The following is a 27981-nucleotide window of genomic DNA, read 5'->3' as shown; positions in this document are numbered from 1 at the left end:
CACACTCACACACACTCACACACACACTCACAGACACACACACTCACTCACACACACACACACTCACACACACACACTCACACTCACACTCAACACACGGCTTGAACTCAGGGCCTATGCGCTACCCCTCAGCTTCTCTGCTCAAAGCTAGTGCTCTACCACTTGAACCACCACTGCCCACTTCTGGCTTTTTTTAAAGTAGTCAATTGGAGATCAGAGTCACACAGACTTTCCCGTCTGGGCTGGCTTTGAACCACAAGCCTCGTCTTAGCCTTCTAAGTGGCTAAGATTACTGCCACGAGCCAGCGGTGCCCAGCCCGATTTATTTTTAATACCGAGTGTCTGGGGCTTGGAGACGCTGAGCACAGGTAGAGGAAGCAGCCAGCACCAGCCTGGGGTGCCATGGGCAGATGGTGGCCCGGCCTGGGTGGTGCCAGTGGAAAGAGGAGACGCGGCCAGGGCCTGTTCCCGCCCGGGTGTGCGGGTCGGGCCGTGCCAGGGGCTGTTATTTTCCCGTCTTTCTTTCTGGCACTCGCTAGGAAGCATGCGTTTTATTTCTGACTCCATCATTGACTAGCTGTGTGCCCTTGAGTGCTTCCCCTGACCTCTCTGAGCCCGGCTCAGCGGGGAGACAACTCTGCCAAGGTCATCCAGGGGTAGAGGGCACAGAGCTAGGCTGTCCACCAGCCGAGGACGGGGAGGGGCAGCCCCCATAGATCTTGAGGCCCTCGTGGGGGTGGGGGAGGTGTTGGGCTTTGAACGGGGTGGTGAAGCAAAAGTAACAAGGGGTGTTGTCCACCTGCCCAGTTACCAAGTTGGCCCGTTTTACCCACTCCCTGCCTGCTCTCCGCCTAGCTCAGTCTCCCCCCCTACAATCCCCTATGTCTACGTGGTATCAGAGAAGGCAGGAGGTCTAGGCCGAGTCACACAGCACGGCAGCTTCAGGGCCTTAGAAGCAGCGAATGATGTATTTCTCTCCCACTAGACCAAGCTGCACTCCTGCCCCTCTCCTGCCTGGCCGTTTGGGAAACAGAGGGCAACAGTTCAGGTCCTTCCGCACTCTGGGCTCAGCAACTGTCCCTAACAGACGCCAGTCCCTGCCCACCCCCAGCCTCCAGCCAGCAGGTGTCTCCATGGGGGTGGGCCATCACAGCCGCGTCCCAAGGGCTAGGGTCTTCACAGCAACTCCCACCCTGCGTGGAGACTCTCAGACACCGACATAAATCACGCCTCAGTGTTGAATGCTGCTGCATCAGGCTGGGGAGAGGCAAGGTCACCTCAGAGTGCTCCTCACCACCGTCCTCTGGGCCCAGGGCCCGGGGCCAACCAGGGCATCAGACACCGAGTCCGCTCGCTGCCAAGGGTCTGGGGGGAGCCCCGACGGGGCCGGGCACTCGGGCACCGGCCGGGGAGAGTGCCAGGCAGGTTTACGGCCGAGTTTTCACATGGCTGGCTTCACCATTAACTTTGAATGCGTTTGCAGGCCTGTCACACGCCCCCGTGGTGGTTTTATAGAGAGCACGAATTGAGGAAATTGGTGGCAAAAAACAGGGTAATGGTGGCTTTCAGACCCCCGCATGAGGGCCAAGGAACAAAGAGGGGACGGTGCCGGTGATAACTTTTCAGAAAAGAAACCGCTTGCATTCCTTTCTGCTTCTCCTCAAATATCTGATTCCTCCCCCCTCCGCCCAAATCGGGGAAGGCTGGCAGGATAATGGGGTGGTCTCCATGGTGGTCATTTCTCTGGGCTATTTTCTCTCTCTCTCTCTCTTTTATTCGTGCTTTCCTAAATGCTGCAAATTATCTCCAGCTTTCCCGCGTTGCTTGTGGAATCGGAACACGAGAGTTATTTTTTAAAGCCAGATAATCCGAAGCCATGGGAAGGGATGGTTTCGGAGCACTCCCGACTCGTCCAGGATAATGGGCACCGGCAGACGCGTCATTCACCATCTCTCACCTTGCTCTGGCTAGAATCTTTGAAGGGTGACAGGCAGAGAAACTGAGGCACTGGAAAGCCTCTGGGAGAGCCGGTGCGGCCCCTGGCCCGGCCTCTTTCGGCTGGACCACGGGCGGTTCACGGCAGCCCACCGACAGCTCTCTCTGGGAAGGATGGGTGGGGGCTGGTTGCCCTGCTTGGTGGTCTCAGGGCCATGCTGACTGTGGGCTGCTCTGCTTAGATCAGGTTGGTGGCATCTTTATAGGCCTGGGACCTACATGTCTCTGGAAGGTTCTGGAAGGTGAGATCAGAATGGGCAGAGGCAGGCACTCTGTGGAAGAGGGGAGAGCTGCCCTGGGGACAGAAGTGCTCCGGATCAACCACTGGCACAGCGGTGGGGGCAGCGTGGGGGAGGGTGGCCCCTCCGCTGGACACCACCAGCTGGACAGGGCCCTGGGCAGCCATGGGCCTGGGGCTCCCAGCACGGGGCCCCTGTGGACAGCAGGCCCTCCCATCTGCCCAGACTCGGGAAGCCCTGTCTGGGGGGATGGGGGCAGGGAGCCTGAGTCCTGGGGGACAGGGGAAGAGGGACTCAAGTCCTGGGGGACAGGGGAAGAGGGACTCAAGTCCTGGGGGACAGGGGAAGAGGGACACAAGTCCTGGGGGACAGCGGCAGGGGACACAGTGCTGTGTTTTCTCCTCTCGTCTTCTTCACGGAGACCGTGTGGGAACACCAGGAACAGGGGAGACAGCTGCCGAGACTCAACCCCCCTAGACTGCCAGGTGACCAGGTCTGGGGATGCGGACCCTCCCTCAGACTTCTCACTGCTCAGGGAAACACAGCCCTCGCCCTGAAGGCCCAAGTCAGATGGAGGAGACACAGCCCTCACCCTGGAGGTCCCAGTCAGATGGAGGAGACACAGCCCTCGACCTGGAGGTCCCAGTCAGATGGAGGAGACATAGCCCTCGACCTGGAGGTCCCAGTCAGATGGAGGAGACATAGCCCTCGACCTGGAGGTCCCAGTCAGATGGAGGAGACACAGCCCTCACCCTGAAGGCCCCAGTCAGATAGAAGAAACACATCCCTCGACCTGGAGGTCCCAGTCAGATGGAGGAAACACGGCTCTGGACCTAGAGGTCTCAATCAGATGGAGGAGGCACAGCACTTGACCTGAAGGCCCTAGTCAGATGGAGGAGATACATCACTGGACCTAGATATTCCAGTCTGATGGAGGAGACACAGCTCTCACCCTGGAGGTCCCCAGTCAGATGGAGGAGACACATCCCTTAACCCTCAACCAAGAGATCCTATTCAGATGGAGGAGACACAGCCTTTGACATGGAGGTCTCAATCAGATGGAGGAGAACTAGCCCTTGCCCTGGAGGTCTGTCAAATGGAGGAGACACATCCCTCGACCTGGAGGTCCCAGTCAGATGGAGGAGACACAGCTCTCACCCTGGAGGTCCCCAGTCAGATGGAAGCAACACAGACCTTCATCCTGGAGGTCCCAGTCAGAGCTCCCTTTCTTGCAGAAGAAATTGGGGTGGACCATGGGATCACCTGGCAGATTCCCCAGGGCCTCTGAGAGCAGAAAGGGGGTCCTAGGCTGGCTCTGAAGTATATATTTTACGGCTGGGTCCTCCAGGCCACCTGGAGGAGGGCAGAGGAGAGGACAGGAGACAGGGCCAAGGCTCTGCCCATCTGCTGGGAATGTGAGCCCAGCCTGACGGAAGGCCCGGTGAGGTTAAGGGAGTCTGCCCTCTAGCCGCTGCCTGGCTGAGCAACGACACAGGCCCAGGCCCCTCTCCAGACACCAGGTCTGCCCGGGGGCTCAGGGCTGGGTGGCTGACACCTGTGCTAAAGGCCGTTCTCTGAGGGGAGGGCCGGTGCAGGCCCAGAGACACCCTAAGGTCCTCAGATGGGAGCCACCAGGCCCCGTGGGAGGGGACAAGGGTCAGGCCACAGCCCGGGGTCCTACCATCTGACACTTCAGCCAAGGCCGTGCCTCCAGCCCATCTGGCCGGGAATCCATCCCTGGCCAGCGCAGCCTGCAACCAGGCTGGGTCTATGTCTGACCCAGCTGGGGACAGAGCTGATATGAAGCCTTGATTTGCATATGTGCAAATGAAGCTCCTCCCTGCACAGATCCCTGAGAGTGGCCACAGCCTCCAGGCTGAGGTGTGGCTGCGGGCTGGGACCTCATCTACAGTATGACAACCCTACTCCTCCTCATCTGTGCTCTGGTCCTAGAGCAGTCTCTGTGTGCTCCCTTCCAGAGGACAGGGGGTGAGCAGGAGGTGGGAGGGAGGGGGGCTGGGAGTCCCCCTGGGCCGCTGATCCTTACATTTATGTTCTGCAGGTGATATGGGGGGAGAAGAGACCATCCCTAGCTCCAGGAGTTCTAGTCCTGGCTCTTACCACCTGCTGCTGTGTGACCCGGGACAAGTCAGTCTACCTCTCTGAGCCTCTGTAGTCTCACCCACAAAAATATGGAGAGAATGCATCCGACCTAGGCCGCTGCAGGGATTGAAGGGTCCTCCTTACCCACAACCAGAGGCACTGGTCTAGGCACGGGGGTCCCCAGGCCCCAGAGTCAGGGTGTGGGAGGAACAGAGGCAGCCTGGTTCTCTGCCTCTCACCGCGTCCTGCTGGGGTTTCAACCATGGAAAGCCCAGCTCTCTCCAATACCTTCAGAGCGGGCTGGTAAGTTACGCGTCTTTCTTACAGAGAGGGAAACTGAGGTCCAGAGAGGCAAAGAGCCTTTCCTCAAGACACCTAGTGTGCTGGGAGCAGAGTCTGGAATCCCACCTCTGGACCCCTCCCTTTGCAGCCTCTGCTCCATCTAGGCCTCCCCTTCCCCAGCCCCCCTCACCACCACACACACCTCTCCTACCTCTCCCCTCTCCTCCCCACCATTCCACCCCTGCCCTGGACTCCTGAATCTTCTCTTCATTCTGTTCAGGGTCCACGCTGAACCTGACAACAGCCAGCCTTGCCCACCCAGAGAACAGGAAGCCCCTCCTCGTGTCTAACTTCAGCTTCTCTTACTTTAAAGCCATGATTCATCCGTGGCAGATGGGGCCCTGGCTTGCTTCCTTTCGCTTCTCATTGTCCCTGATTTTAATGGTCAGGCTGTGAGCACCTGAGGCCGGGTCCTCCTGGGGTTCCTGGAGGTGATGGAGAGAGAGGGAGAAAGAGAGACAGACAGACAGACAGACAGAGACAGAGAGACTGAGACAGAGACAGAGACAGAGAGACAGACAGAGAGAGAATGAATGGGCCCTGAGCAGCCTGGGTCCCTGGCTCCCAGCCTCTGTCCATCCCCACAGAGCCCGGGCCGATAGTGCTCACTGCCCCGCTGGGTCGCACCAGGGCTACCTATGAAGAGGGGTTCCAGAGATGGCCCTGACCTCCTCATGGGGCAGGGGAAGGGGGTGCCCGGTGAGTCCCCAGCCCTGGAGCCCGGAAAGAGCTGAGCCTCTGTGCGGGAGCCTACGTAGCCTCAAATACCGTCCATTCCAGCCGCTTTCCCACGGGGGAAGAAGAGGGAATTTATTCAAGCGAGAAGTCTGACAAAGCTTTAAACGCCAGCGTGCATTTCGTCGTATATGCCACAGCTTGTCTTTATTGAAAAGGATAAAAAAGTACTCGTGTGTGGGACCCTCCCAGGAAATCTAGAGAATACAAGACTTCGCGCCCTGAAGGGAGCAGAGCGCCAGCGCGGGGCGGGCGTGGGAGCCGCGGGCTGAGCGCCGGGCAGCACACAACCAGGGAGCCACAGCCCCCCGCCCTCCCTCCCACCTGCCCGGAATCCAGGGGGCAGGCAGTGGGGGGGGCAGGGCTCCCTAGGCCTCCACCTCTCCCATCTGTGGCAAGTGGACGCTCCCCCTCTGGACAGGAGACTGAACACCAAAAACAGACCCGCAGGCCCAGGTGATCTCTGAAAGGATTGATTGAGAACAAGAGCAAGGCAAAGCCGGGAGAGACAAGAAAGGGAGGCTCGTGTCCAGGGGATTATTAGATCTGGGGAGAAGATTAGGATCTTACAGCCCGTTAAAGCCTGTGTGTGCTGTGGCTCAGGCTCAGGTCTCCCGCCCCCCTAATCCCTGTTCATGCTCTCCTATCACCGAGCATCCTTTATCTTCCAGAAAGGTCCGGGCCTCACGGCCATCCATGGCTGTGAGCCATGAGCTCCCTCCACGCAGAGGACCGAGTGGCCCAGGCAGTCCTCTGTCTCTCACAGGTACGCCCAAGTCAGGCCCCGCTCCCCGCTTAGGCTCGGCCCTCCAGCTTTCTCTCTGCACAACCTGGGCCAGCCGGGAGTTAGACCATCCAAGATGGAACTCTAGCTCTAGTGCTCACTAGCTGTGTGACCTTGACTCTGTTTCTTAACCTCTCTCTGCTCTCCCTTCACTTTCCTCATTTACAGAACGAAGAAAATAACAATAACGGGATCTAACTTGTAGTGGTTAATGCCGATCCGACTCATTAATATTTATAAAGCACTTAATAAGCGTGCCCGGCGCACAGGAAGTTCTACATAAATATTTGTTAAATAAATATCTGTCTTGCTTGCTTCAAAGGGTTTTGGTGGAGTCGTCGGATGAGAAATCCATGCAAATCCTCCCTACGTGGTGGAAATTCGTGCCAGTGTATTACAGCCGTGAGTTCCTCGGAGCTACGTCCACACCCCCCAAAATAGATACCACCAACTGCGCTCACCAGCCATGGGTGCTCACCAGGCACCGGGAGCCATAGACTGCTCTAAGCAGGAGAGGGAGGGAGAGAGAGAGAGAGAGAGAGAGAGAGAGAGAGAGAGAGAGCGCAAGCACACAGAGCCGGTGCTGTCCCTCCACAGGGACCTCACACCGTGTAGCCTCAGTTTCCCTGTGTGAGCAGGGATAGCTTTCCTAGGTGCCAGGGTTGATCTTCTCAGCCTCCAGGAAAATCTATGGATCACACGTAGTCACGAGAAGCGCCAGCCATAGAACCATGTGGAGGGCTTTTCTGCCTGCTGATTGGCTGAGGCCAAGTCTGAGCCCTAGCTGGGGGCGGATTCCTGGGTGTGGGTACCAGAGATGCTCAGGAACGGAGCTTGGAGGTAGGCTGGGCGGGCCTGGGGGGGCAGAAGGCAGGAGGCCTCCAAACAACAGGGGCCCAGCCACGGTGGGACAAGGCCCAGCGATGTTTAGCCAAAGGCTCTGGCTTGATTTAACCTAATGTGTTTGCCTAACAGCTTAGGTCCCAGATAAGAGGCCCGAGAGATGAGCCGGTAGGTCAGGAATAATTACCCACCCCCAGGAGGGACTGGCCTCCAAGCTGTCCGACCAGGAATGACCAGGGTTGGCTGTCCACAGGCCTCCTGAGGCCAGGACCCCGAGGAGGGGAGTACCTCTGGCAGCTGGAGTGTGGGGAGCGTGTGTTCTGTCCATGTCCTCCTACCCACGAGCAAAGGAGGCCCAGATGTCCATCAGATGTTCTCAGCTCCCTACTGTGTGCTGGTGGTAAAGCACCTATTGTGTGTTCCTACTGTGTGCTAGTGGTAGAGCACCTACTGTGTGCTCCTACTGTGTGCTAGTGGTAGAGCACTTAGTCAAGAGTTCCGAGGGCCTCCTGGGACCCCAGTACATCTGCATCAGCCCCACTGGGTTTCCAAGGGGAGGTGAGAGGGTCTCCAAGGCCCCCCAGGAGAGGCCGTCCTTTCCCAGGCTCTCTGTGTCCAGGGAGGCCAGATGTGGGGAAGGTCTAAGGAGTGAGGATGCGGGGCCTGGATGCCAGGCCGAGGCTGTGGACTGCTGGTCAAGCCTTGTCATACACAGGTTCAAACTCCAACACACCCCCAGGTCCAAAAACTCTTCTGAGCGCCGACATGACGGACGCCACGTGTGGAGACTCTGTACCACGAATGGTTTCACACACGTAGTACCAGATCACCTTCAGGCGATGTGGACAAGACATGTAGAAAACATAAACGAGTCCTCCCCCCACCCCACCCCCAAGACGCCTCATTACACACATGCTGATAAACGCGCCAGACAGCCTGGCCCAGACATTTCAGATCGGGACGGCGCAGCCGCGCGGTGAACCTGCCCGGCTGAGCATCTGTGCCTTGGCCAGCTGTGTCTGCTCACAACATCCCACTGGACCATGGCACGGCGGGGCAGAGGGGGAGCCAATCACAGCCCTACGTGTCAGACACCAAAACAGGGACTCAGAGAGGTGGAGTGACTCTCACGGGGCCACACAGCAGACTCAGTCATGAGGCGGATCCAGTGTCTTCCACCCCAACCATGGAATCAGGCGGGACCTGAGATGAGGAGGTTGGGCAGCAAGGGTTGTTCTGGCCAGCGGAAGGGAGACGGGGCTGGGCGTCCTGGCTGCCCCCTCTCTGGTGCCTCAGAGCAGTCAGAGCCTTATGCCACAGCTTTGGCTTTACTCCCTGGCTGGGTCGAAATGCCGTCTCGAGGCCAAATCCAGCTTTCCCTCCTCCCCCCCACTCCTTGATGGAGCCGCTAATTTTAGCCAGCCACAAAGTCAGCCTGAGCTTTTAAAATCGGGACTGATTTATGTTCTTCCTTAATTGCTCCAAAAAAAGTGCTCTGCCTGTTGGAGGGAGAGAGCACGAATTCAACTCTATTTAGGTTATAAAGGCAAGGCCCAGTTCTCACTCGCGTGACAAGGAAGGAAACATGGCTGGACCATCTCCTGGTCCCCTTAACCTCCACACTCAAAGCCTGCGTGGTGCTCTGCACCCCAGAGGCCGGACACCACCCAGGGAGAAGTTACGGGGTACCACGGTGCCACTGAGCCAGGCAGGGTCACAGGGCCTCAGTGCCAGGAGGCCCCCGGGGAGCCCGCCCCATGCACCCCATGAGACACAGCGGGGGTGGAGGCCCTGTGATCCACGGCTCCCGGCACCCGCAGGGGCCGCACCGGAGCCTGGGATAAGCAAGGTCATCACTTCTGCCTGCCTCAGCTCTGCTTGCTGCAGGCCCGCGCTGCCCAGCACTGCCCACCCAATGGCCTCTTGAAGATGTCCAGTAAACAAGGGATGAGACTCAGCCCTAGGCCCCAGATGGAGGAGCCGGGAAGGCCGGCTCCACACCTCCACGCCGGCCGGCTGGCCTCCCTGCCAGTCCCCTGCAGTCATGGGAGAGGGTGGCAGAGACCCCGGCAGGTGGGGCCTGGAGCCCCACAACTCCACAGGGAAGAAAGCAGCAGCTGTGAAGAACCTGAAACAGGACCCCACCCGAGCAGAAAAACAGACGCCCGCCGGCAGACTCGGGGGCTTGCGTATTACAGAGACCAACACAGCTAATGCAATTACACTTCACAGAACACCTTCCGTATGTGACCTGAGGGGCAAAATCCCATCATTAAATTAAATTTAATTAATTATTAATTGTGGGTCATGGGGCTTGAACTCAGGGCCTGGGTGCTGACGCTGAGCTATGTTGCTCAAGGCTAGCACTCTACCACTTGGAACCACAGCTCCACTGCTAGTTTTACATGTACTTTCCTGCCAGGACTGGCTCTGAACTGTGATGATCCTCAGTGCAGGTGTGAGCCTTCCGCACCCGGCCCATCCTTCGATTTTTTATTTTGTTGTTGTTGTTGGTGGTGGTGGTGTCGCTTGAACTCTGGGCTGGGCATTGCCCTCAGCTCTTCAGCTCAAGGCTAGCACTCTATCACTTTGAGTCACAGCACCACTTCCTGTTTGCTGGAGGTTTATTGGAGATAAGAGTCTCACAGACTTTCCTGCTCAGGCTGGCTTTGCACCTCGATCCTCAGATCTCAGCCTCCTACAGGCGTGAGCCGCCAGCGCCCAGCCCATCATTTGAGTTTTATAACAACAAATGTGACAGCTGATGGTGTCCCTTATGTATGGATGAGAAAACCAAGGCTCAGAGAGGTGAAGGAACTTGCCCAGGGCCACACAGGAGTTGCACCCAACTGTCCCGTCCATTATCCATTCAAGTTCTGTGACGGCATGCTCCTAGCAGAGATACAGATGAGAGAATCCCAGGGCAGAGGGGTGGGGTCAGCACCTTTGTCCACCTCTGGGGACAGAAGCTGGGGCAAGGACCCCCCCCCAACCCTCCCCTCTCCCCGGCCCCAGCACCACCCTGGATCCTATTCAGATACAGTCCCCACTCCAAGCGGGCCCCAGATGCCTGCTCCCTCAGCTGTGTTCCTGGATGGGTTCTCTCCCCAGCCCTTGAGGGACTCCTTCCCCCACCCCACTCATGGGGAGAGAGGAAGCAAAGATACTGAGGCGCATGGCTCCGCAAGTCCCTGGCCCTGTCTGCAGCCGGGCGGGACCGCCGAGATGCTTCTCCAGTCCCACCCAAGGCTTCCAAAGCTGGGGACACCCCAGGTCCCCTCCCCAGGTCCCCAGAGCTCAGCCACCCGCGCAGGATTAATGTGGGGCCAGCTGGCCAGGCGGAGCCTGCAACGGCGCGGACCGTTTCCACTGGTGCTGGGTAAGGAGCGGAACTAGGGTTCCAAGAGCCGGCTGATCTGGGTTTAATCCAGGCCTGACCTGCGGTGGAGCCTGGGCAAGTCACCCTTACAGGTGTTTCCACCAACAGAGCTAAGCAATGGTCACACCAGGGGGTGACGGAGAGGACTGAATGACTGGGTAGACCAAATGATAGTTTAAAGAGGGAGAGGCAGAGAATGTTCTAGCAGACAGGCCCTTCAGGGACCTGTTGGGAAAACCAGGCTAGAGAGAGTGCACTTGCCTGGGGTGGAACACTGAGACCCTGCTGGGCTGCCTCCCTGGCTTCTTCCTATAGAATGTTCTGGTCCTGGGGTGGGGGACTAACGCGACACAGGCAGGGCCTCGGGGGTTGCCCACAGCTTCTCCAGTGGAAATGCCACCCAGGAGTGGGGCTGGTCCTGGCCCGGCCAGCCCCAAGTGGGCCTGCTCGCCTCCTCTCACGGTGGTCAGTGCTGTCTCTCCGTGAGAAAGCCCCAGGCTGGACAGCTTACGATCAATGGAAATGAACTGGCTCAGGGTTCTGAGGGAGGAAGTTGAGGAGACCAGGGCTCAGCATCCATCAAGGGCTTCTCGGCTACCATCCCCAGGGCTGGAGGCAGGAAGGGGTCCAGGCCACACTGCGTGCTAACATCAAACCTTCCCAGCCCCCTCCCAGCAGCCCCAGCCCTTTCAAGGTCCCCCCTTTCAATACCTGCCACAGTTGCCAGCACGTTTAAGCCTAGGGTTCGAAAAGGGCCGACGCTCAAGACCACAGGGCCTCTGCGTCTGTGGGGGGGGCGGAGGTCAAGGTGTCTACCGTCCTGGCCCGTCAGGAAGGGCTGGAGGCTGGGCTGTTTAAAATGCCAGCTCCTGCCAGCAGGGGCTCCCCGAATCTAACCCCATCCTTAGTCACCCCACCAACCATGCTGTCCTTCAGCCTCTGCCTTCACCGTGATGCGGGTGGGGAGGCATGGTGAGACTCTAGGCAGGCTGGGCAGGTGGCCCTGTGAGCCATCAGAGGCCTCTGCCACTGAGGGGACCCAGAGGGACACACGGTAGACTGAATCTGAGGTAGACACTCCTAGGAAAACCCGAGGACCCCCACACGCTCTGCTGGCCGAGGCCTTGCCTCTTGCCCCCTACTGCTGACTCCTGCCTCTTGTCAGCTGGGACTGGAACTCCAGCCTCCTATCCATTCCCCTCTCAGATGGCCTTCTCTCCCCACTTCCCAACCTGATTGTCCAGTGAAGGATTCCCTCCACCCCCCCAACCATCTCTCTCTCTCTGTCTCTCTTTCTCTCTCTCAATCTTTCTCTTTCTCTCTCAATCTCTTTCTCCCAATCTCTCAATTTCTCTCTCTCTCTCTCTCTCTCTCTCTCTCTCTCTCTCCTGCTTGGGTGATATGATGCCGCTAATAAGATTAAAACATATCTCCCTCTCCGGCATCGATTCACAGTACTGATTTACTGTTGCTTCTCAGCGGCTACAAAACGGATGCGCGAGCCGCCACCTTCATCTCCATCCATCTCAGCGCTGCTAGGAAATAACTGCTAATTAATACCTTTCTGCCTCCCATCGCCTGCCAGTTCCATGGGACGTCAATACGCTCAGGCGCCTCACCACCCCGGCCATCATCCTGGGGCTGGAGGCGGGATGGAAGGCCAAGGGACAAGGGGTGAGGAGTTATGTCAAAAGTGACAGGTGAGACGGTCGGATCTCAGCTCCCACAACCAGCCAGGAGGCCCCCAGTCTCCCCATCTGTAGAATGGAGAAAGCCTGGGGGCTGGCTCACAGGGCTCTGCTGGGATTAAAGGAGGGTGTGGAGGAAATATCTTCTCCTTCTGCTGCCATGAGGTCTCTGTCTTGCCCATGGTGCTCCATCCTGACATCTCCAGGCCAAAGGGACACTGACCAGGAGCAGCTGACAGCTGGTGGCCAGGGAACCGCAGGTGACCAGGAGAAGGGGTCAGAGACAAACAGATGCCTGGGTCAAGAGGCCCCAATGCCAAGCTGAGCCAATCCCTTCCTGCTTCTTTCCTTCCCTATGTTTGGTCCAAAGACCCTCCTGCCAGATGCTTTCCTGGCTTGTCCTTCATCTAGACAGGCTGCCCTGCCCAAGGCCCCTCCTCGGCCCTGGGCCTGCTGCCCTGTTCCCCCGGGGCTCACAGCAGCCGCTGCGGGAGGAGGGCAGGTCATCTCGCTGTTCACTTCTGCCTCTTCACCAGTGTTGCCCCAGAAGGCTCTGGCTCTGCAGGGTCCCTCGGCACCATGGACCCCGCAGGAGATGGATCCCAGCAGGTAAATGGCCAGCAAGCTCTCCCAGAGTCTCCACTAATAATGATGAAGATGGGGACAGTGCTGCAGCAGCAGGACCCTCATCCCCCTCATCCTCCCCTGCCGATGTTTGGGGTATCTCCATCCCTCGAGGGCCCCTTAAGCATCTTTGTTACCACGTGTTAAGTGGCTACTCACTAAAGGTGCTAGGTAATCCCACCAATAAGACAGACCCTAGCCCAGCACCAGAGGCTCACACAGGTCATCCCATCTGCTCAGGAGGCTGAGATCTGAGGATTGGGGTTCAAGGCCAGCCAGGGCAGGAAAAGTCGGTGAGACTCTTATTTCCAATTAAATAACAAAAAAGGGGGCTGGAAAGGTGGCTCAGTGGTAGAGAGCTGGCCTTGCATGCCTGAGGCCCTGGGTTCGATTCCTCAGCACCGCAGAAGCAAAAAGAATAAAGCCAGAAGTGGTGCTGTGGCTCAAGTGGTAGAGCGCTAGCCTTGAACTGAAGAGCTGAGGGACAGTGCCCAGGCCCAGAGTTCAGGCCTCACACACAAAAAATATGCATAAATAAAATTTTAAAAAAACACCAAAAAAGTCAGAAGTGGAGCTGTGGCTCAAGTGGTAGAGCACTAATACAGCCTTGAATGAAAAAGCTCAGAGACAGTGCATGGGTCCTGAGTTCGAGCCCAGGACTGGCACATACATGCATACATGAACACACACACACACACACACACACACACACACACACACACACACACACAATGAGGGACCAGGGAAATGTGCTGTGCTGGGTGTCTTTGGCCTCATCCCTCTGCCTCTCTGACCCTATCTCCTTCAGGGGCAGCCACAGGGCCTGGGCCAGGGGTGCATGAACAGGACACCCCTCCCCTGATCCACGTCTGGGCTCACCTGTGGGGTTCCCCAGACCTCACCTCCAGCCTGAGGCGGGGACTGCTGGGAGAGGAAGGTGGGAGGGCAGCAGCTGTGTGAGCCACAGCCAGCACGGGCACTTTTAATAAAACATAACGAAGCATGGGATCATAAAGTATTTCGTTTAATTCAAGGCTCCCATGAGGTAGGGTAGACCAGTTGGCGGGCAGTGGAGAGGTGCTAGCAGGGGTTAGGATGAAGGGGGGGGGTATTGCTGTTGTGTGCATCCTTGATAGCTGCCCGGCCTGTGGCTGGGCCCCGTGGGGGTCTCAGCCTGGAGGGGGCCGAGGGCCCCGGCTTGTGTCCTAGCTCCGTCCTTCCCCTCTGCTGGTAAGCTGAGCCAATTCCCTGGCCCTTCTAAGCCTCAGTTTCCCCCTATGTAGAGGAGGTGGGGGTAGGTTTTGGACAGAAAAGCTCCATCCTTCAATGGCTGAGATACACACACACACACACACACAAAGACATACCAGACATACCCATTGCCTGTCTGGGCCGCTACTTGCACAACAAAGCAGAAGATACCCACAGCCTGTGGCACGGAAAGGCAGAGCATCAGGCTCAACGCGAGGGCCTGGGCCACCCCAAACATCACCGCGACCCACACGCTGCATACTCATCCAACCCAGCTCGCCGGCTCAGACCCACACACCACACTAAATATAACCACGGCATCTGTCTCTCTGCTTCCCTTCCCAGGGAAGTGATGCTGTTTAAGTAAAGCCCTTTAAATTTTAAAGAGCTGGGTTGCTTGCACTCGGTAGGAAGCTTCTGGCGGCAGGCTGGAAGGAAGTAATAATAACATGGCTAGAGCAACAGACAGGGCGGGAACCTCCACGGGAGGGGTCTGGGGCGCTCAGGGACAGGCCTGTGGCCTTCCACAGTGGCCAAGCCTGGGGCTCCGTGGGGTGCAGACACCCCCGGGGTTAGGATAAGAGGACACAAAGGTCAAATGAGATTGCCAGCAGAGAGCATGGAAAGTAGGTTCAACAGCTTCAGAGAGCATGGAAAGTAGGTTCAACAGCTTCAGAACACAGCACAGTTCCTCTACACAAGCTGTGCAGGGCCAAGCAAGTGGCTTCACCTCTCTGGGCTGCACATTCCCCTCAGGGAGTTGGCAGCTTTTTTCCCCCTTTTATAAGCTGTAGACACCAGCAGCCCAAGCCTCCTGGGGTAGGGCTGGTAACACTGAGTGAATTACAGGTGTGCACCACCGTGCCCTGCATTCATTCAAGTCTTAAAGGAACTAAACAGGACTCACCTTCCTGACCACATGGCCCAGGAAAGACCCTTGAATCTCCCTGTCTCTGCCCTCCACAGATGACCCTATGTTAAGGCCCAGGGGGGTGGGGGGAGCGTGGAGGTTGTTGAAATCTGGGGCTCTCCCTACCAATCATATTTACCAAGGTGTGATGTGAGGTGGTTTAGAGAAAGCTTCTTAGCAACTCAGCCACATGCTCATTTCAACATGAACTAAGAAGAAATAGAAGGAGTACAGGAAACGCTTACATACTGCCTTAAAACATGACAATCAGAGAGGGAGAGAGAGAGAAGACACACAGAGAGAGAGACAGATAGAGACAGAGACAGAGACAGACAGAGAGACAGAGAGAATCAATTAAAATCTGTCATTCTGAAAATGGCAGGAATTCGGTCCTGACGCAGTTGGGGCAGAGGTTGAGAAGGGGTGAGCTGGGGTTGACCATCTCTGCAGGGAGGTGGGATGGGTGCCTGGCCAGCATCCTGAACCCAGGGAAAAAGGCACCCCAGGGTGCCAGAGCTGTCAGAGTGTTGTGGCAGGGGCAGGCAGCCAGGATGGACAGACACACAGAAAGGTGCTGAGGAAAGCCACGTCTCCTGGGCCAATGTGGCCCCTTAGAGCTCAGGTGGCTGTGGTGAGGCTTTTTTCCCCCATGGAATATTGACCCCAGAAGGCCACGGTCCCCTCGTGAAGGGCCACAGCACTGAGCAGCAGCAAGGACAGAGACCCACCAGGCTGGTAGCCTGGGCAGGGGGCGTGTTGGCAAGGGCCAGGGACTGCCTATCTTGTCCCCCACCACTCCAGAGAACGAGGCAGGGAAGAAATCGGTGCTGGCATTGGTCACGGTGATTTCAGAAAAGCACCAAATGTTATAAGCGCCTCATGAATTTCAACTGGCAAAATTAGTCCTTATCAAAGTCAATTTGAACTGTCAGGTAGATGGATAAGGGACCGGGACAGAAAAATAGAGGGTCAAGAGGAAGCCCACCTCAGTCAGCTTAGAAGCTGGGAGCTGAGCAATAGCTGTCGGGAAGTGGGGGTTGCTGGCGGGGGGGAGGGTTTCCTGAGAAACATTCCTCTCCGTTTTGAAGCCAGCTACTCCCCCAAACTCCAGCTTCTTGTGGCTCAGAAGATGGTCTGGAGGAGGTGACAACTGTAGCTAGATCTGGCAGCCCAAGGTGCTCACTTACTCTGGGGGGTCTCCACCAGTGCTGTTGAGAGGAGAAGCAGCCACTGGGTGGAGCAGCTGGAGGCTGAGGAGTAGCTGCTCCTCGGTTTGGGAGGAGGGGGCTCAGAGTTCACCCGTGAGTGTGGACCAGACTGTGTGGGGTGACAACGGGGCAGGGGGGGAGGGGAGGGGGTGGGAGGAAAGATGACCTAAATGGATCAAAGGAGAAAGAACATCTCCGTGGGAAATAGGGTGGAAAATAGACTGGGGAATGACGAATCAGTGCGCCCCGGGGTGAAGTAATCAATCAGAAAGACGACGCTGGGGCCGGGAACGGAGAGAAGCGGAGAGACGCTCAAGAGCCGGGATAGGAAGGGCACATCGCAAAGGTCAGCACTGACCGACCGATCGGTGCAGAATGCTGGCACAGTCCCTCCTCCCGCCCCACCCTGGGCAGGGCACAAAGCGCTCCCCAGATCCTCAGCCCCTCCCACCATGGGCCTCCGGAAAATCGTCCTCACCTTCCCAAAGGCCCCGCCCCCCACAAGGCCTGCCTACCTCACTTGTTAATCAATCATTATTATTGTTTTATATTACCTTGCAGTCGTCACACGAACGGGCTTCCACTCAACAAGTCAGTGCGTGAGTTCAACACACCTTGAAGGTCGTCACCCACCCGGCTCTCCCAGCCCCACCCGGACCCTCGCGTACCCGCGTCCATCTTCACACGAGTACAGTGTGAAGATCAGCGACCGCATGATCCGGCCTTCCTCCTCCATCCATCTGCCCCTCTTTCCTTTGGCCCTCACCCCCCTCCCCAAGAAAACCCACTTCCGCTTCCTGCTGCCCATTCTGCTCGGCGGTTCCTGCACCCCTGGGGTCCTCCCGAGGCCGCGTCCTTGAATCCATTTGTTTGTGTAAGCACACGCATGACCCTATGTGTTCACAGCAGTGTGCAAAGAGTATGGAGCACAGGCCTGTCCACACACACACACACACACACAGCCTCCCGTTACACATGGGGAAACTGAGACCTGGCCCTACCGGGCTGCATATCTGTTGCTCCCAGCTCAGCCTCCCCTTGGCTACCTTCTGTGCGCCCTGGAAGCTGAGCCCCATGGATTTCCCACAGGATTTGGTCACCAAAGGGGAGGGAGGGAGGGAGGTGGACATGATGGGTGGAGGCGGGCATTCCTGCCTCCTGCTCCCTGGCTGCAACCTCTGCTCCAGCCACCACTGGGCCAGGCTGCACTCCAGCCTTGCAGTCCCAGGAGACTGCAGGGTGATACAGCACCCTGTCCCCACCAGCTGGCCAGCCCCAGCCCCATGCAAACAGCCCCCAGCTACCCAGGGGAGCTTGCCCTGTCCTGGTCCCAAGGACTGTGGCACAGGTCACAGAACCACCCGCAGTGCAGCGGCCCTGCCACCCCGGCCCCTCCTCCCTAGCTCTTCCACACTCCCGTGTGCCCGCCGCCACCTTCCCAGATTGCAGAGACACCTGCTCCACTCTGAACTTAACATTTTTCTCTAACTTGACTCATTATTTACTTAAATAAAGCCATTTTAAAGAAGGAGCAAGGGAATTTAAATCATAGCCCCAAATGGCAAACCGGTGTTACGTGCTTTAAACAGAGGATGGCTGGGAAAAGAATTACAATGAAAACAAAATACTGCTCAGAACCTCGCCCTCCGCTCCCCCTGCAGCCGGCTGGCTCGGGAATGCTGACACCCCTCCCTGTCTTTTGCAGGTAAGGTGCTGGGCTTCCTCCTGGTACTGCAAGGACCTTCGAGAGCACTCTGCTTTGAGGATCAAGACCCCAGGCACACATATCCCCTGAAAGGAAAACACCTAATCTGAGCATCCGATAACACAGCCTTGGTCCCTGGGCAACTACAAATACAGCCCCTGAAATGTAACTAGTGCAGCCAAGGACCTCAGTTACTGAGACACCAAGAAAGGTGAGCTTGTTGTAACTTAAACAAACATCATTCTCACATGCGGGCCCCTATTGAGCAGCTGCAGCCATAGACTATAAGCCCCACGAGGGCAGAACTAGTTCATTCCTTCCCTCTGCACGTCACAAATAAGCCTCACCCAATGTCTGGCCTGCAGAAAGTACACAGTCGATATTTGAGGCACAAATGGAAGGAAGAAAGCAAGAGAAAAGGAGAAGAAAGAAAGGAGGTAGGAAGGGAGGGAGGAAAGGAGAGAAGGAAGAAGGGAGGGAAGGAAGGAAGGAAGAATGGAAGGCAGGAAGGAAGGAGGTTAGAAGGGAAGGAGGGAGGGAAGGAGGGGAGGGAGGGAAGGAAAGGAAGGAAGGAAAGGAAGGAGGAGGAAGCTGCTCTCTCTTGCAGTCCACACCCTCCCTCAGGAACACATCCCCTCACTTGCCCGCCTCCCCCCATTCAAGCTCTGCAGCAAGGCCCTGTCCCATTCTCTATACCACTTTCCCTCCAAGCTGGGCCACAACCCAGCCTTTGTGATGTGGCCATCTTTGCGGCCCCCTCCCCCTCCCAGCCCTACCAGGGACGTTAGGGGCTGGGAGACAATTGGTAAGTCATCACCTGCTCTAGGCAGCCAGATACCAGGCCTTTGGCTATTGTATGGCCTGAATTTCCACTTGACACAAACGGGAGCACTGGCTCTGGAGATGAGTTCCAATCACGGCTGCTACAGCTACCTACCTACCCACAGCCCAGATGTCACCTGCTGATGCCCCAGGGCCCTGGGCAGCCGGCCCAGCCCAGCCCAGTCCAGCAACACCAGGGAAGTCTTAACGCCAGCTTCCTCTGCAGGGCCTGAGAAGTAGGAAGCCATGTTGGGGAGATAATGGGAGCACCCAGGATCTGGTGATGAGCACGGCCCAAAGGAGCCGGGAAGCTCTTGAGAAAGAACAGCTTGGCAAAGGGAACAAAAGGAGCAAAAGGACCCGTGGCTGTGCAGCCTCTCCAGGTGGTGCCGAGCGGCTCCTGTCATTTATAAAGCCCGGGAGGGGGACGGGCTGCCCAGTGAAGCCCCACCAGACTCAGACCCAGGCCCACAAGATCCCAACAACCTTCCCAGGCTCCTCCCAGGCCTGGGACTTGAGGATGTCCCAGCATGTCTTCCACGTCTGCTCAGCGTGTGCAAAGTTGTAGCTGTAGCCCACCCTGGCCTCCGTGTTTCCATTTGTAAAATGGCAGGAAGACGGAGGACAGAATTCCTCAGCGCCTCCTCACTCTGTGACTCTTCTGTCCCCAGGGTTGGAATCCCAAAGGTTCTTTTAGGGTTTCCGGGGTGGGGACATGTCCTGGGGCCCCTTGTCCTAGGCACTGGGTGCTCTCAATACCTCTTTGTCCTCCTACCCAGGGAAACTAGCAGCAGACACCACCACACGGTAGGGAGTCACGCCTCATTAAAACCACAGCCAGCTGGGCGCTGGTGGCTCACGGCTATCATCCTAGCTACTCAGGAGGCTGAGATCTGAGGATCGTGGTTCAAAGCCAGCTTGGGCAGGAAGGTCTATGAGACTCTTATCTCCAATTAAGCACCAGAAAACCGGAAGTGGCGCTGTGGCTCAAGTGGTAGAGTGCTAAACCTTGAGCCAAAAAGAGCTCAGGAACAGCACCCCTAAATTCAAGACCTACAACCACGCCCATGGCTGGCTCTCCTGGCCAGGTTTTGATGCAGCCAACAGCTAGCTACACATCACCCAATGGAGCTTCCGAAGTTCCCAGCTTCAGAAAAGCCAAGTGGGCCTCCTAGTACGAAAACAACCCTCCTCTCTCTCTTCAGCTGCCTCTCTCCCAAGCAGTGGGCTCCACTGAGACCCCCTCCCCCAAGTCCTGGGTCCTTCCAGGCACCTGGCTTGCTCTGCCCACTCCTCCCTCCTCAGTTCCAACTTCCCATCAGGCCCTGCACCTCCTTCCTCCAGGCCTCTGTGCACGCCACTCCTTCCCCCCACCGCCCATTACCGTGCAGGGAATTTCAGCCCCTCAGAGCTGGGTCATCATCAGGATGCCCCTGGGCTGGTCATCTCATTACTCGGTGTCTTTAACTACTTCCCAGTGAGGCAGGGCTGCTTTTAGATGTGGAACAACCACTTAGTGAGTGGAGGTGAGCAGACAGATCCACAGACAGACAGACGCGTCTCCAAAGTCAGCCACTGAGAAAGGCAGGAGAGCGAGGCGGGGAGCCTCCCCGGCCAGCTGACTCATTCCTCCCTTGTTCTCAGATAATCTCGTCCTCCACCAGCCAACAAGGGCAGATGAGGCTCAGGTGGGTGGTGACTGGCTCGCTCTGGATTTCATTCAGGTGGGAACCCCACCCGGTGGCTGTGCCAGCCAGAGGGAGAGGAGACGGACTGGCATGCCTGGGCCATGCAGCAAGTACCCAGCAATCTGTTCCCGGGTTGGGGGGGGGGGACTCCCCTGCCACGGTCAAGGGTCAAGTTCAAGTCAGCCACAGGGACATTCAGAGCTGGGAAAACGGGCGTCAACCAACGTCCAGCACGGAGTCTGTGCAGTTCTGCCCCAGTCACACTCTGAGCCTCCTGACTTCCTAGATGGAGCTTCCGGGGGCGGGGTGTTACTATGAACCATACAGGGCTTCAAATGCGGTAGCTGCAAATGCTGAACCATTTGTCCTCCCTCTCCTCCTCCCTTCCATACTTCTTCCTTTTCTGCCTGTCCTCCCTCCTTCTCTCCCTCCCTTCCTTTCTTCCTTCCTTCTTTCCTTCCTCTCACCCTGGCCCAACACTAGTCAAGGACCAAGGACAGCGCCCTCAGCAATGGAGAGGGAGGGAGCAGGAAGTCCCTGTTCTCCTGTCCCGCCCCCTCCCAATATCCACCAATGGCAGCTGGAGTGCCAGCCTGTGACAGTGGACACAGCTGGACAATGGTGAGATTCCCATCCACGCAGGGCCAGGAAAGGAGCCTTAGGCCCTGGGTCCAGATGAGCATCAAGCACAGGGGAGACTTCATTCATTCATTCATTCATTCAACAGATACATCTTGAGGGCTCAGAGGCAAGCCCTGCCCTGGGCTGGGGTATCAGGATGAACCCACGGTGGGGGGGGGGCTTTAACAGAGTTTGGCCCCAAGTGGCATTGCATGGGGGTGGGGGTAGAGAAAGGACATGGGGAGTAGGGACCAGGAGAGCGGCTGGCAGGGAGTGGAGGCTGAGCTGGTGGAGGACTGATGTGGTGAAGCCAGGCCCAGAAGCCTGGGGGCCAAGTACAGGGAGCACATGGGGGGAGCGCCATCCACCAAGCCCCATGCCCAGGGTCCACTGCAGTTAGCACCTGAGGACTAGGGACCAAGTGCCACTCGGCCTGCGGTGGATGGAGGTGGTCACAAGGGCAGAGTGGCTCCTGCAGTGCCCAATGCAAAGGCAGACATTGTATTCCACCCTCACTGGGTCTCAGGTTATGGGGAGCTGGCGTGTGTTACCCCAGACTTCTGGGGGCAGCGTGAAGCAGTACTACAGTAGGGGAGGGGAGTTAGGTTACATCCCGAGACACAAAACCAAGATCCACCCAGCCCCACCTGCTGCCTACTGCCCTTTGCCCCTCCCACCAGCCTCAGTTCCCCCATCTGGTCAATGGATACCGAGCAGCTGTCTGCAAGTCTGATGTGAGGTCCACATGGAATGACAGATGGGGCACAGTTGCTCAATGGAGGCAGCTGGGATGTCTTCAGAGAGCGTCGTACCAGGACACTACCCGTGAGTTCCCCTGTAAATCCAGCCTGAATCCCACGTGCTTTTCTAGAACGCTTCCCTGAAGAAATAAGCCAAGCAAGCACACTACCTCTCCCGAACCGGGGCGACACTTGGGGCCCTCAAGCCCCTCTGCCTCAGGGAAGGCAGAGAGCTGGTATGGCCGGCCCTGGGGGCATTACCAAGAGCTCTACCTGGCATCTCTGACTCAGCGACTGACTAGAACGCTGGACAGATAGAGGCTGAGAACAGCACCCCGTAATCACTGCATCTCTCTGAATCCCAGAGGTAACACCCATCATCTCCGGCCCCCAGAAACCCACACAGGACCATTCCTCAGAGACCCCACGGCATGGATCTTCACAACTGCAGGGTTTGATTCCAGAGACAGTGATTGACAGGTCCTTCTTGTGGATGCCTTCCCTGCTAGCCCCGCCCACCAGTGACAGAACCCTTCTACCTTGTGCACTTGGGATGTGTTGGGGGGGGGGGGGGGAGGGTGACAGTCCTATATTTGCTGCTGTTCCTTCTTTCTCCTTCTCTTTCTCCTCCTCCTTACTCTGGCCCTGGGTCTCAAACTCAGGGTTTGTTCACTACTCTGAGTCACAGCTCTACTTCCAGCTGATTAATTGGAGGTAGGAGTCTCACAGACTTTGCTGCTGGCTTTGAACCTCAATGCTCAAATCTCATCCTCCTGAGTAGCTAGGATGACAGGTGTGAGCCGCCTGCACCTGCCTCAGTATTTGCTTCTTGTTCAACCACCTGGCATGCAACTTTTGGGGGGTTTACATCACTCCCCAAGGCAAACCTATGTGGGTGGGAGACATGGGGGGGCTGGTGAAGGAGCTGCTCAAGTCTGAGCTTCAGCCACCCCTCCCCCCGAACCACCACGGCTGTCTCCCCTGCTCCCCCACCCCAGGCTGCAGAGGTGACCTTGGAGCCCACACTTCCTGCCGTCCCCCTCCACACATGGGGCACCCACTGGCTTGGGTGCCGTCCTGATCCACCGGAAGGTCTTGGTGGATGTGGGCTCTCTCCACTCCTGACTGCTCTGAGAGTTTCAGGGGGGCCCAGGCCACTCAGTTCCTTCCCAGGAACCTCATCCTGAAGATGCACACTTCGGAAGAGGTGGTGTGGAGTGCTTTTCCCACTGTTCATGTTGACCATCGAAGTTAGAAGCCCCCCGCCCCCCGAAATAGAGCAGATTTCTGTATCCACATCAGGCGGGGAAGCAGCTGTCTGTGACCAGCACACTGGGATGAGGAGGAGTGGAGCCCCCTGGTCCAAGTCCCTGCAGACAGGCCCTGCAGCCCAGGGTGGGTACCCATTCATTCTCTTCTTGATGTCTGTGTCTTTTCAGGGACACTCCCTTGCCGTCTGTGCAGATCGAGAGGGAATACTTCCGTCTCATCTCAGGCCCAGTGACGAATGAACAACAGGGGCAGGGCACTGGGGAGTCGGTGGCTGTGTGTGCCCCATCGCACACACCCACTCTGAGCTGGCCTAGCCGAGGCTAGGGAGTAAGACAGTCCTGTCTGTACCAAGTACTGCCGTGACCTTGGGCACGTCGCTCAGCGCTTCTCGTTAGGACAGGACTCCGGATCTCAGCCAGCACGAAAGGCTCAGATGAGACTCAAGTAGGGAAAGCATTCCATGGGACGCCTGGCTCACAGAGGGCCCACCCCCTAAGCAAGGAACCATTTCCTACCCAGCTGCAAGCCCACACCCAGGACCACATTTCCACTGGCCGGCAAAGTGCTCTCTGCACACAATTCATTCATAAATGAATGAATTCAAATGGCCTGGGGGTGGGGCAAACAGGCCAGCCAGGCTGCTGGCTGCCCAGGCTAAGTTCCAGGATCCCCCAGGAAACTCAGGTGACAGGACTTAGCATCTTCCCCTGTGGTGGCTTTTGCCTTTGAGATCCTGGACTGCAGGTGCTGGCTCAGGTCAGCTCAGAAACCTGAGCCAGGACCCGCAGTTCTAGCATCCTCCCCTCCCCGCCCTCTTTGTAACTGGCTAGCTGAGGGGGAGGGGTGGGGTGGCACGTGATCTGAAGAACCAGAGTAGCCCTGCTGCTCTATCCCTGCCCGAGGAATGTCCAGCCACCACAGAGAAAACACTGGAGGGAGGAGGGGCCTGGGAACAAGGCCAGGAGGGGGGCTTCTGACACTACCCAGGAGTTCAAAGACAGACAAGGTCTGTGAAAAGAGCCTCCCAAATCCACCCTGCAGGCTGAATGAGGGCTGCAGAGAGTGGCTCCTGTGACACCTGGCGGCTGCATAATCCAGCTTTGAGGACGGAAGGGAGCTGGCCAACAGATACCCTGAGGAGGGATCCTGGCTGAGGGAGGAGGGGGGAAGAGGCCTGCACCCCATAGGCCCGGCAGCTCTGCCTTGTGACCAACCCCTTTGTTCAAGAGATTGGGTAGGGGGTGTGTGATGGGGAGGTATGAGATCAGTTCACTCTAAAAGGATTCTCCTGCTTCAAAAAAAGAAAATTACAAGTATCCAGAAATGCCAAGGGAAGGGTTCCAGAGTTTGCTCCCATTCTGACACTCTCTGCACTTAACACCCCTGAAGGATGGCCAGGAAACACTCCTGTTGGCACAGGGGTCTGGGGCGGGTCAGAGGTGGGGGGGGGCTATGAAAGGCCCTGGGGTGGGGTGGCCTGTCCCAGGTCAGCAATGGAGCTGTGCCTGAGAAGAACCCCTGAAGTGTCCCAGGGGAGGGGAAAGGGTGTGTGTGGGGGGAGAGGCCCTCACACCTGCTGGGGGGGGTCCCACCCTTCACAACCTCTACCCCACCCACCTGCAGACACAGCTGCTAAGCCAGAACTAGTGGGGCCCAGAAGTCCTGGCTGAGCCCTTTAGCTCTCTCAGAGCCCTCCCATGGCTCTGGCTGTTCAGACATTCTCCTGGGGGATGGAAGAAGCAAGTTCAAGAATTGCCCCTCCATTCTCCCCTCCCCCCCAGGCTCAAGAGCAAGACTCCCACTGGGGCTTAAGAAGGTGACAAGAGCTCCAAGGGACTCTCCTGTTGCCGGGCTAGATCAGGGTGGGGTCCCCCCCAGGGAGCCTCTGGTACCAGGGAGTGGGGAGACAGGAACGCTGGGTGCAAAAGGCTCCTTCCTCCAGCCAACCCATTCTCCCAAGTCCAGACCCTGTGCAGGGCTCTGAGACCCGGGAGCAGAACAGGCCAGGGTGCCCAGGCCTGGCCCTCACTAGCCCAACAGTGGCTGCCACCACCCCGTCTGGCTCAGCAGGATCCTGGGTGGCACAACGTGTCCCTCCATCCCTCTGCAGCAGCCCCAGCTCTGGGCCAGTGGCTCTTTAAAGACCGTGGTGTCCGGGTGCACGGCTCTTGGCCACTTCCAGGAAGGGCACCCTCCTCCCGTTCAGCCCATCCTGTGTCTGATGCAGACCCTTCCTGGTGACCCCACTGCTGGAAGAGGAAGAGGGACCCCGCCCTGGTACTCCAGCGGGAGTTCCCCGGGACCTCCCCCGGTGCTCAGCAAGCCAAGTTTCCCATCAGAAGCGCTCTTCAACCTGAGCTGGGAGCTGGGACTCATGGGGATGGGGGGGGGGGGATGTGGGAGGGTGTCCCCACTGGACAGGCTCACCCCTGAGTCCCTGCCACCCACCCCCCAAATCCTGCAGAGGCAGAAGATGGAACCCAGGCCCAGGGGCAGGGAGAGAATGCTCCCGGGTTCAGGGAACGCGCCCAAGGTGGGGTTCAGACAGAGCAAGTAGGGGGTCCCCACTTAGCTTTCCTCGTGGTTGCCACCACCTGCCCCTACGGGGTCTTGTATTTCTGCTCTACGCAATGGGGGAGGGGGACTCCCCTCTTGTCCCTGACCCCCAATCTCGCTCCCCGCAGTGTCCAGGTGAGGGCTCCAGTGCACCTCTACCAAGCCCGGGCCCTGTCAGCAGCAGCGCTGCAGCCCAGTCTCCCCTCCTCCTGCAAGCCTTCCATCTAGAGCATCCAAAGGGGGAGCCCTCACCCCAAAGTTAAGGGGAAGATTTGGATCCACTCTGGAAAGTACCTTGCTTCCTGGACAAGGTTTGCATTCCTCCTGGGCCTGCCAGCCCCTCCCCCTCCGGCTCCAGTTCTGCAGGGTGGGGGGCGGAGTGGGTGGGGTTATTTGGGGGACACCCCTCCCTGGCAGGCGCACCCCAGGAGGACCAGAACCCTGACACTGCCCCTCCAGCGCCCCACCCGCCCCACGCGGCCCTGCTGGTGACCGCCGATACTTTTTTGACATCTCTTGCCCCCACTCTTCGGGTGGCACCCCAGAAGGGCTGGCTCACGGTGCGGATGGGGATTCCAGGCGCGGACCCCTCACCTTCCGGATCCCTGCCCCCTGCCCCGACCAGGCTCTGCGTGGGAGCCCCTTCCCCCTGGGGAGATGGAGCTCGGGTCACGGTTCGTTCAGGTGTCGCCAGGTTGGGCTCTGCCACCCGCCAGGCGGCAGCGCCGGGCAGCCCGGAGCCAGAGCCTCGGAGCGGCGGCTGGCCCCAGCTCGCTGGCTCTGGGCGATCCGATCGGCCCGGAGCTTCCGCCAGCTCGAGCCGGCTCAGCCTGGCCCGGGGGCGGGGGACCGGAGGACCGGGGGACCGGGGGACCAGGGACCGGGCCGGACGGACACACAAGCATGCGGGGATGGGGGGGGGGGGGTTGGCTGCTCTTCCCCTTCCCCGAGCCCCAAGTGCACGCGATCTTCTGTGGCTCCCCGCAGCCCTGCGCCTCCACACATGCCTGCTCAAGTGGATAGAGCCACGGCCGCCCCGAACCCCCCACCCCCGACCCCGGATCCGCGGCCATCGCGGTCAGCGCCCCCGGAGCGCAGCGCGGCCCCCTCGGGGCGCGCGTGGAGCGCCGCACTCGCCCCTCCCCGTCCCACGCGCGCTGGCGCCGACGCGGCCCCCCGCGCGCCGCGCGCCCGCCACCCACCCCACCCCGCGCTCACACTTTCTCGCACACCCCTCCCCGTGAAACGGATCCCGCACCCCTCAGACGCTCGCGCGCTCACACTCGCATCTGCCCGCACTCCGCGCCCTCTCCACACGCAGCTCCTTCCCGGACACCCTCGCCCACGGACGCAACAAAGACACACACGCTCGTGCGCACACACGCGCGCACGCGCGCACACACACACACTCACACACGCGCGCGCTGGCACGGACCCACGAGCGCTTCTCCGAAAGCGCCCTCCGAGTCCCCGGCTCGCGCCCCGCCTGCCCGGGACGGCGCTCGGACCCCCGGGCATCTCGGAGCAACCCTGCCCGCCCACCCCGTCCCCGATCGGACCGCGCCCTCCCCGGGCCCGGCTCCCCCCGGCCCCCCTCCGTCCCCCGCGCACTCACCGCGCGCCAGGTCGAGGATCGCGGCGAGCAGCAGGCAGGCGCCGCGGCGGAGGCTCGGGGCGGCTCGCATGGTGCCCGGGCGCTGGCGGCGGCGCGGGGCCCCTCTCCATGGGCTCAGGCGCCGGCCGAGGCGGTGGCGGGCAGCGCGGGGCGCCGCGGGGGCGCCCCCATGCCGCCGCGGCCGGGCTCCGCCGGGCTCGGGCTCCGCGGGGCGCTCGGGGCTGGTCCTCGGAGCGCGCCGCGCCTCCTCCCGGTTCCTCGCCCGTCCGTCCGCTGCGCGCGGAGCCGCCGCGGCCCCGAGTGCGAGCGGCGGAGTTTGGAGCCGAACCGCGCGCTGCTGCGCTCTCTCCGCCTGGCGTTCGTTCGCCTCTGCCGGCGGCGCGAGCGCCCCCTCCCCGCGCCCTCCCTCCGCCCCTCCCCCGCCCCCCCCCCCCCCGCCTCGGCCCTCCCCTCGCCGCGCTCCCGCCGTATTATACTGACTTTTCTTTAATCCTTTCTGGGCTGTTCGGCTCTCGCTCGCTAAGCCGATTTATTGCAGAGGAGAGCTCCTCGTCCCCTCCTCGGTCCTCCCCTCCTCCGTCCCCCCTCCCCTGTCCTCCCCTTCTCTCCCCTCCTCTATCCTTTCCTCCCCTGTCCTCCCCTGCCCCGTCCTTTCCTCCCCTGCCCCCCCATGTCTCCTCCTCCCCCCGAGTTCATCCCCCTCCCCTTCCTCCCCTTCTCTTTCCCCCTCCCCTCTGTAGTCTCCCTCCCCTGCCCCATCCTCCCCACCCCTGCCCTGTCCTCGCCTCCTCCCCCCTCCCCCTGGTCTCCTCCCCCATCCAAGTTCTCCCCTCTCACTCACATCTCCACTCTCTTCCATTT

At 58.9% G+C, this 27981-nt stretch overlaps 1 protein-coding gene across 1 annotated transcript in view; it reads right to left on the bottom strand.

Moving 5' to 3' along the window:
- The window catches only part of Igsf21 (immunoglobin superfamily member 21), a 182063-nt gene extending 154873 nt beyond the window's left edge, over positions 1 to 27190 (bottom strand). Inside the window, exon 1 of the mRNA XM_042669785.1 lies at positions 27121 to 27190. Coding sequence (XP_042525719.1) covers positions 27121 to 27190 — 70 coding nt within the window. The remainder of the gene's footprint in view (positions 1 to 27120) is intronic.
- Positions 27191 to 27981: the final 791 nt, after the last annotated feature.

Source organism: Dipodomys spectabilis, unplaced genomic scaffold (assembly GCF_019054845.1).
Source record: "Dipodomys spectabilis isolate Male_0828 unplaced genomic scaffold, ASM1905484v1 ptg000504l, whole genome shotgun sequence".
Lineage (NCBI taxonomy): Eukaryota > Metazoa > Chordata > Mammalia > Rodentia > Heteromyidae > Dipodomys > Dipodomys spectabilis.
This window is presented reverse-complemented; position numbering and strand designations above follow the sequence as displayed.